The sequence below is a fragment of the Choloepus didactylus genome, chromosome 12 (assembly GCF_015220235.1).
Source record: "Choloepus didactylus isolate mChoDid1 chromosome 12, mChoDid1.pri, whole genome shotgun sequence".
Lineage (NCBI taxonomy): Eukaryota > Metazoa > Chordata > Mammalia > Pilosa > Megalonychidae > Choloepus > Choloepus didactylus.
Genome location: NC_051318.1, coordinates 27,481,288 through 27,490,899, shown reverse-complemented (window position 1 = coordinate 27,490,899; position 9,612 = coordinate 27,481,288). Strand labels below are relative to the sequence as shown.

Here is a 9,612-nt window from a genome sequence, read left to right as displayed (position 1 = left end):
ATAACAGCATTTTTAGTGATGACATTGTCTTAAGTTTCCTAACGCTATTAAATAACTTAAATTATCAAAAAATAACTTTATAGTAGAACTGAAATAAGACGCATCTTAATGAATGAATGTGTTTTTCTAACCTATGGATGCTAAACTTTTCCCCTTACATCATAGTTTTATAAATGAGGAAATTCGGACAAATTCTAAAACAACAGTCAAAACTGTTTTGCACAAACAGTTTGGCTTGTAGGACTACAAACATCCTTAAACTGGTACAATTAGTTGGAATGCCCTTAGCTACTTTAACATTCAGTCTTAGATGCCTCAGATTGACTTCAACAATAAGGAAAAAGTATTACCCTTAAAATTGGAAGTTCCCAAATAGGGAACATGAAGAATTGATTAGTCAGCAGCACAATAAGGTCATTAAAGACCCAGGGTGGTTTCCTATCCTCAGCGTTTCAGTTTAGGCATCACCGTGGTTGCAAAATGGTAGCTATGGTTCTAGGCTGTCACATGCAAGCTTGTAAAGTCCAGTGGAAAATGAAGATGGTCTTTTCCTTGTGTTTCTCTTTAAAAATGAGGGATTCTTTCTCAGAAGATCCTCAAGAGACCACCCTTCACATCTGCTTTCAAAAATAAATAAACTCTGTCTTGTACCCACTTTCAGGCATTCAGTGGCAATGTGGATGGAGTCACTAAGGCTGGCTTGCAATAGTTAGGTTTCCTCTTAAGTATGAGATTGGATCAGCATCCCAGAAAGATGGAGATCTAACTAAAATCAGTTTCCAGATGTGGGGCAGGATTCTGTTAAGATAGTGGAGTGGAATTGGGAATACAGACATGTCTGACTTCAGAGCCTGTACTTTAAATCCCTGTCTTCTTCCCTTTAACTTGTAATAAGCAAAATTATCAAATAAATCATTAAAAAGTTTTGCGAATATTGCTTTATTTAGATTTAAAAGCAGAGAGAGTGTCATAAGTAACATTTCCCTCACGGGTAGAATTAATTTGTTATTTCTCCAAATGTTTTTGAGCTGGTCTAATCTGAGCAGAATTTTGTTTGCATGCAGCAGTGCACCAATGTGTAGTCTATGTGTTTGTGTACATAAAAGATAAAAATTCATTTATGTATATGAAATATAAAATTGAGTGACATATTCATATTGATATTAATGAACTATTGTTCTTGTAAGTATTGTAAAGGTAAAGAATAGCAAAACAATTACACTACACTTGAAACTAGTATTGATGTGGACAGAAATTCCTTAAAAAGACATACTATAGCCCTGTGATTTCAGAGCATTAAATCTGAAAGCAGTTAAACAACAAATTGATGCTGTGTTTACACATGAAACTGATACATGAATCCCTTGGGTTGCAGTTATTACAAAAGCCTATTTTCTTTCAACGGTAAAAACAATTAAGCCCCAGTAAATGCTGGCATACTCTTCTTTTTAAAATAACTATTAAGAAATAGAAATCAGTATCATCAGTCACCAAGATTCGTGTTTTTTGTGTAAGAAATGACCGGAGTTGTCTTTTAAATAGCATATACTTCACAATTAAATTATGCAGAATTTGTAGAATTTATCTTTCTATATCAAGTTTTACTATAGTAGCAATTGAGTGTATATGTATTCTTTCCAGAAAACAACATGATTTTTCTGGTTTGTAACAATTATTTATAATAAAATATTTTCCATGTCCTGAGCACTTTTGGATGGCAGTTTTATCTAGATGTATATAAGGTACATCCCCATATGTAGAAGAGCTGTTGTCTCCATGCTTGAATTGTTCAAATCCTTTTTCTTCAAAGAAAATGGTATAGGTGTGCTACCCCAAACCTGCTAATCCTTCATAGTGCTGTTTAGCCAGAGCTTTATAATTAAGTTTTTGAATATTTTTGAGGTTGTCAGTGTAAGAAGAAAGTCGTCAAATAGCGAATGTTTGTTTTGTGCTGCAGTTTTGTCCCTTGGATAAACTTCTAACTCATATTCAAGCATATTCTCACACTATCCTAACTGCCCACTTCTTTTGAGTGTAGGGACAATTTTATCAATCCCAAGGAGCATGGTGTCTCCATAAATTTGGTATTCATATGTTACAGAAGAATGCTTTACACTTGAGTTGAGAAAAAGAAGTACGTAAAAAGTATTAATTACTGACAGTGATTAAATACTGACACTAAAAAGTGAAGGAATAAAAATTTCACTCTAAAATCTGTAGCTGAGGTATAGTAGCTTTTTCCCTGAGAATAAACTTGTAGTACGTTATTCAGTGAAAATGAATATGCTAATTATTTAACAGAATTTCACTTAAATTACTGTTAAACCATTTCTTCTGCAGGAAACAGTTCCTTGATTTATAGAGTAATAACTTTCTCTTGTTCATCTTGAATAAGAAACTCAAGAGGGCATGAATGCCTCTTCATGTTCTACTTGTCATAAGAGAAAATCTAACTGTGTGATCCCTGCAGAGGACATGCAAATTACAACGTCTGCTTGCCGTGTCAGGATGAAGCCACGTGGGGTGAAGCCCCACAGTTGCCTTTCAGTGGAAGAAGCGCAAGCCTCTTCTGTGCATAGGGTTGCCCACTGTGTGAACTAAGAATGGGTATTTATTTGTAAGGGGCGTGAACATAGGCTGGCTAGTGACTCTGGAGATGGTCTGGCCTGAAGCTCTCTGTCCAATAAAGAAGTGGAGGTATATGTAAATCCCTACACAGTCAGATTAGTTCCCTATCCTTTCAGAATTTTTCCTAGAGAATATGGAGAGGATTGGTCAGTCAAAAGAGGAAGAATATTGATTCATGAAACAACAACAACAACAAAAAGCCAGTGACTCCAGTCAGTCATTAGTGGGAAGTAGAGAGTAACTGATTTCCAGCTTCAAATCCTGAATGAAACCTTTCTAGTTTTAGTTCTATATGTATTCAAGTGATATTAAGATCTTTAAATGTAGATAACCTGACTGAGTCTCAATTACCTTCACCAGAAGGGTTTAATACAATTCCAAACAGTCCTTTTTTTATCACAAGTGTATCTAGCCTGCACCACCCTGATTTGACCTGGAAACAAGGACTGTGATAAAAGAATTGCATTATGTGAGGTCTGACCCAAAAGACTTTGCACGCATACTTATAAAAGAACAGTTGTATATGAACTAGTAGAGAACAGCTTATTTGGGGGACCAGAGTATTATTCTGTCATAAAGGAAGGTTTCTTGAACTTGCAGAAGCAAAGGAAATAAAAATCTCAATAGGTAGGCAAAAACAAATATCTGACTACATCATGTGATAGTAAGATGAGGAAACAGGAACTCATTGGAAGGTAATTTGTTGACACTCGGGAAAGGTGAGGATGTGTCTATCTATCACAAGTGTTTATCCTGGAAATCCTTGCAAATGTTACAAGGAGACAAGAACAAAATTGTCTATTGCAGCATTGTTTGTAATAATGAAAAAATGGAAGCATACTAAATGTAGTTCTTACCTAAAATGGAATAAGTTGGATAGTTTAAAATGAATGCAGTCATCACCACAAACAATTTTTGAACATTTTCATTACCACAAAAAAAAAAAGAATAAAAATTAAAGTAAAAAAGAACACCCAAACAATGCACAACTATGTAATGGTACTGTGAACAACTGATTGTACAGTTTGGATGATTGTATGTTATGTGAATATCTCTCAATAAAATTGAATTTAAAAAAAACAAAAAACAAAAATGAATGGGCTAGATCTGTGGGTTAATCTCAGAAACATAACACTGAATGAGGGAAATCAGTTATAGAATAATAATGCAATTAATTCTTAATATTTTAAGGCCTTTTCATAAGTTCTTTACAAATACTGTGATATAAGCCTCCTTACAATTCTAAGGGATAGTTACTATTATTATCTTATTTTAGAGATGGGGAAACCAAATCACAGAAAGGTTAAGAAATTTGCTTAAGGCAATTAAGTGTTGGAGCCAGGATTTGAATCCTGGAAGCCTGACTGGAGAGCCCTTATCTTTACATTATTTCAGTAGATGTCTTTTCTTAGGATTGCTTAGAAATGTGGACGTGAGATCCAGTTAATGTTCAGCAATCTGGGGAGTAGTACCTAGCCCTGGGCTTGGCAAGAGCTCAATAATATCTGTTGATTGGTCAATCTATATTCTGGTGCCAGGCTGGGGGCAAAGCAGCCAGAGCCTGGGATATGACCAGGAACCAGTGGTCAAGACAAGGCAGGACTGGAATGGATGGGATAGTCTGGGCAGCAACAACAAAGAGCTCTTGAAACAGAAGTAGCTCTTGTTTGAGTCAGGACATTCTATATATGCTTCAGATTGGGCAGAGTCAACCTAATATGTGGCTAGTCGATAAGCTACTTCTGGGAAAGAGTAGTTAATGGTGGGACTGAGGTGCAGCTATAAGGTCAGCCTCTCTTCAACGCTGTAGGAAAATGAGCTGGGATTTGAAGCTTCAGAAGCCAGAAAGGCAGAGGCGGGGACCAGATTCACAGCGGGGAAGAAGTGCAGATAGTATGGATAATTGACTACCTAGCCAGTGAATCTAAACAGGAAAACGATTGTGTTAGTTTCCTGTAAAAACACAGTCCCCTTCATATAAAGGGTCTTCCTCACATCTATTCTAAACATGTCTCTAAAATGTGGTCACTTTCTTTTTAATACATTGTTAAAATAATAATAATAATAGCCAGCTGACTTCCATTCCTTCTTTGAGGATCCCTTTTTCTCAATTTCCTACTTGATGACTGTTAATAAATCACAGCTCCAACTAAGGACAATTCAATGCTAAAGCACTTAGCTTATCTGATCTTCACATTAATTATTTTTATTACACCAACAGGGACATTTTATATTCTGTTTCCTCTTCCCTACAAAGCCATTTGGCCCCAACAAGGCACAGTTCTCTCCTAATGCTTAAGGGTGAGTTCCTTAACTATCTACGTTGTCTTAAAAGTTATCTCTTGTATATGCTAATCAAAACTCAAAGTTTAGTCAGTGGATTTAAGGGTCCCATTTGTGTATGATTGTTTTGAGATGCCATTAAAATTCTTACAAAAACTGAAAGTGAAATGAGGAAGACTGATTGAGCAATCCAATAGAAGGGCGAATGCCAGTAAAACCTATTGTACAGTAGGGGCAGAGATGCAGAAGGGAAGAAATAAGAAAATTCAGGAGATCTCTCCTGACAGAGAGAGCCAAGCTCTGTGATGTATTAAATGTAGGACATCAACAAATACAGATAACAGGAAATGATCCATTCCTTGTGGTCACTTATTTTAAAGGCCCTAACCTTCAAAGTTCAAGTAGTGAAATGGTTGACTCCACAGAAAAGGAGCAGTTACGTCTTTCATCTTGCCTTAAGAAAAGAGAAGAAATGAAACTTAAGGAGTGTTTTTCCATACTCCCCCAGAAGGAAAGCCCCTCTGCCTGGTTCTCCAAAGATGGAAAGCTCCTGTCAGTGACCTTGCTTCTGACCCTGCTGTCCTTCTCTCTCACAGTGGTGTCTTTCTACTGGGTTGCCACCCTGCAAGCAGAGCTGGTGAGCCTCCGGGCGGAACTGCGCTACTACCAAGCTGAGCAGCTGCCAGTCTCTCCTAAGTCAGAAGCTGGAGCCTCCACAGCAGCTTTGCAGGAAACTCCAGCTGTCACCACGGGACTTGAAGTGAGTTCCAGCAGCTGCAAAGCCAGTCACAGCTCTTCCTAAACTGCTGTCTCTCTCCCATGTCAGATGTCTTTCCAATAACTTGGGATTTTTCTGTTCATAGGGGATTCTGGCATCAGCAGTTCCAGGAGAAAGTAACTCCAGTCAAAGCAGCAGGAGTAAACGTGCGGTTCAGGGTCCAGAAGAAACAGGTAAGTTTGGGGGACAGAATCTTTCAAGATTTAGCATTCAGTATCAAGGGATTACAGAGTTTACAGATTTAGAGAATAGCATCAAGTTTGGGGGAACTAGAGGCAAACATGATCTTGCTAAACCTCTTAAATACAGACTACGAAATTTACCATGAGAATCAGACTGAGCTTTACAGCAAAGCGCTAGCAGTGGCAAATTTAAGTCTCCAGAGCATGTTTTGGCCTCCAATGAGTAGATTTTGTGGGTAGAAATATTTATCTATGTCATGTTTTAAGTGTAGAGGAGAGAAAAAGGAAAACATTTTTCCTCAAGTAGATAATTCATCTTTCTATCAGAAGCACTGCCCATTGCTCCAAATATAAAATATGTCCACTTCATCTTAAGACAGAATTAGACTTTGTCTACCTGGGTCATAGAAAGTCAGTTAAAGGCAAATGTTTCCCAAGGATGAATTTTGTGAAACCAAATGAAGATCATATAGTGGGAGGCTGTGCTGTACACACACACATACACGTGCACACACACATTGATTTTTACATTTTTTTGAGATATACCTTTCCAGGAATCCCATACATTTATAATCTTGTAATAGTTCTTTCATGATTTCTGTCTTTCTTCATGTTCTTTTGTTCCACAGAATTGTACAGATTCATAAAACTTGAGAGTTGGTATCCAAATGATCAATTCTAGTTTCTTCTTTTCATAGATGAAGAACAGTATTCATATTGCATTTATTAATATTATAATCTAGGATGTTGTTCATAAATCCTTGTCACTATCATCCTTTTGTAATGAAAGAGCATTTTTGAGCCACATACTATTTCGTTTAATCCTCCAGGTGACACTGTGAAGTAAAAAGAACACATGCAATTATTTATACATATTTTCTCTTCTGAGGAAAACATGTGAGAGACCTGTTCAGTGGTAGGGAAGGTGCTCTTTCTATAATACACAAACACACGTGTGTGCACACGTACATACTAGTTGCTTTGACTATAAATCCATTTATGTTTCTACTATATGCCTTATTCATGAAAAACTTTCTCCTTATAAAACCATAACTTTTTGATCTGATTATCATATCTTTTTGCCTATTATCATAAACATCTAGACTCAATAATTTTGAAACTAGGAAATAGTCATAGTTTTGCTACTTTAACATATTAATTATTTTCATCTATTTTTCTGCATAATCAAAAATAGTACTGCATGTATATTATTTTATATTTTTGTTTCATCTTATCATTATACAATGTACATTTACCATATTTCTAAGTAAATTCTCCTACATGTACATTAATTTGTTATTCTACTATTTTTCAACTTTGTTATTTCCATTTTTTTGCTATAACGCAATTTGTTAAAATGTTGCACAGATCTCTTGTTTCTGAGGAGTTATATACTTTATATAAATTCCCATATAGTGGAATTTCTGAATTAAAGAAAATGAACATCCTTATGACCCTTGCTACCTGTTGTCATATTGCTTTCAGAATGAGTTATAAATATATGCAACTAGCAGTGTAGTGCGCTCATTTCTCTACAGTTTTACTAGCATTTTATCTTTTTAAATCCATTTTGGCTAATTTAGTAATCGTAAAACAGTATCTCAATTTTATTTTGATTTATTGTTTGTTCACTAAGAATGAACTTCTTTCTGCATATTTTACCTTTAATTTTATCATCTGCTAATTCTTATGTATCACTTCCACCATTTGTCTGTCCTAATTGTTTATAATTTGAACAAATTCTTTATATATTGACATATTAATTGTTCATCAAAATTTTGATGTAAACATTTTCATAGTATTCTGATACTTTTTAAAATTGTACAGAGATTTTACATCTCTATATTTTAATGTGATAATCTTTTCCTTTGATTTCTCTAATATATCAAAACAAAAGTTTATTCTTTCAGGCTCTTGTAAGTAGTCTATTCTATTTTTTGCTACTTTGAATTTTTTATAATTTAGTGTTTTAGTTTAGAGTTTAACTCATTACCCCTTCTGGTGCTTATTTTGGTGTATCATGACACACTTGTTTTAAGTTCTCCATTTCTTCTTTTTTTTTTTCTTCCTAAACTGTTGCTAAATATCTCAACCTAAGTTATTAAATACTAATTTTTCACTTCTTTGTGTTGGGAAAGTTACGTATTATATTAAGTTCCTCATGTATAGTTGAAGCTATTTACAGACTCTCTGGTTTTGTTTCATTGATTTACTTTTTATTTGCAGTAAATGAACTATTTTAAGAAATTGTGCTGCAGCCTCTAGTACTCAGGATTCCTAGGTCTTCTCCAGCCTTCTCTGGTTCAGTTCCCTTGCCTCTAAATATTAGTTTTAAAAATAAATGCTAACTTTTACATTCTAAAGAGGATATAAGTCTCATGAAAGCAGATTTAAGAAAAAGAAAAATAGAGTAAGAAAACAAAACTCGCAGAGTCCCTTTTCCTCCAAATCCTCTACTAATATTATTGTTTCCTTCTAGTATTTACACTGTGCATATTTTTATGTATTTATGGCATATAAAAATAGCATGCTGAAGAAGTTTTTACCCAAATCATTAGCACTTTGTAAAAAGTTTGAACAATACCAGAAAATTTTAACAAAATGAAAAAAAAATTTTACCCAGACATCCAGAGCCCAGATATAACCACTATGGTCATTTTCACGGTTTGCATTAGGTTTTTTACAAAACTTTTCTATTGTCAACACACACACACACAGACACACATATATACATACATACATATATATATAATGCTGATTTTTAAATGAAATCAGTACAGGAACATTCACAGACTCAAGGTAGTGAAGCTGTTACCTGTCATTCCTCATCAATTAAAATGGATTGAATGCTATTCTAGACATTCTTTGGTGGAGGGAAAACTTTGTTTAACACTTCTTTGAAATTAATATCTAAGTACCCAAGAAGTTTGTCTGAAGCTCAGTGATTTTTTTTCCTGCTTAGCAGTGTCTTTTTTGGAATTGGGAAACTTCTGTACAATTTTCTTTGATTTTTGTTTCCATTCCAGTTATTATTTATTCTCAAAGAGTCAAAAACCTTGGGCTGTTGCTTTTACTTTCAAAATGTTCATTTTTTTTTCTTATGTGGTAATTTTGCCCTATATGTTTTAGGGCCATTGGGTTTTTTGTTTTTGTTTTTGTTTTTGTTTTTTGGAATAAAAGCTATAAATTAACTCTGAAGGAGGAAATGAATTTTTACAATATGTAGTTTATATATTCAGAAATATGTTAAATAAAATCTCTTTATTCAAATCTAATTTTAAATTTACAAAAAAGTGTTTGAATTTCTTTATATAGGGTTCATTGTTCTTTCATTAAATTCATTTAAAAAGTATTTTGGCTCAAGTTGCTATTATGAATTTCCCTGAATTTCTGCTTGTACTATAATCAGAATGAAATTATGAAATACATTAAGGTTAATAAGACTTTGATTTGAATACAAATTAAGAATTTTCAAGTAGCTTAAAAAGCTATTAAAACATTTTAAAAATTTTAAATAAATGATATAACATTTTGCCTAATGCATATTTTTAAATCATGTCAACTTATTTAATGAATTTATACTTAACAGAATCATAGTATTGTCACAGACATTTTTTTAAATATAAAATACCCTGGTTTCTACAAATAATCCTCAGTGTCAACATGGCATCTATTTATAATTATGTCAGAAATATACACAGCTAAATACTGTTCAATAGAACAGAACGCTACTTTTCTCCC

General features: G+C 34.2%; 1 protein-coding gene across 1 annotated transcript in view; it reads left to right on the top strand.

The window, feature by feature from the left end:
- Window positions 1–5,320: 5,320 nt before the first annotated feature.
- The window catches only part of TNFSF13B (TNF superfamily member 13b), a 36,925-nt gene continuing 32,633 nt past the window's right edge, over window positions 5,321–9,612 (top strand). The window contains exons 1-2 of the mRNA XM_037800085.1: window positions 5,321–5,671; window positions 5,775–5,862. Coding sequence (XP_037656013.1) covers window positions 5,321–5,671; window positions 5,775–5,862 — 439 coding nt within the window. The remainder of the gene's footprint in view (window positions 5,672–5,774; window positions 5,863–9,612) is intronic.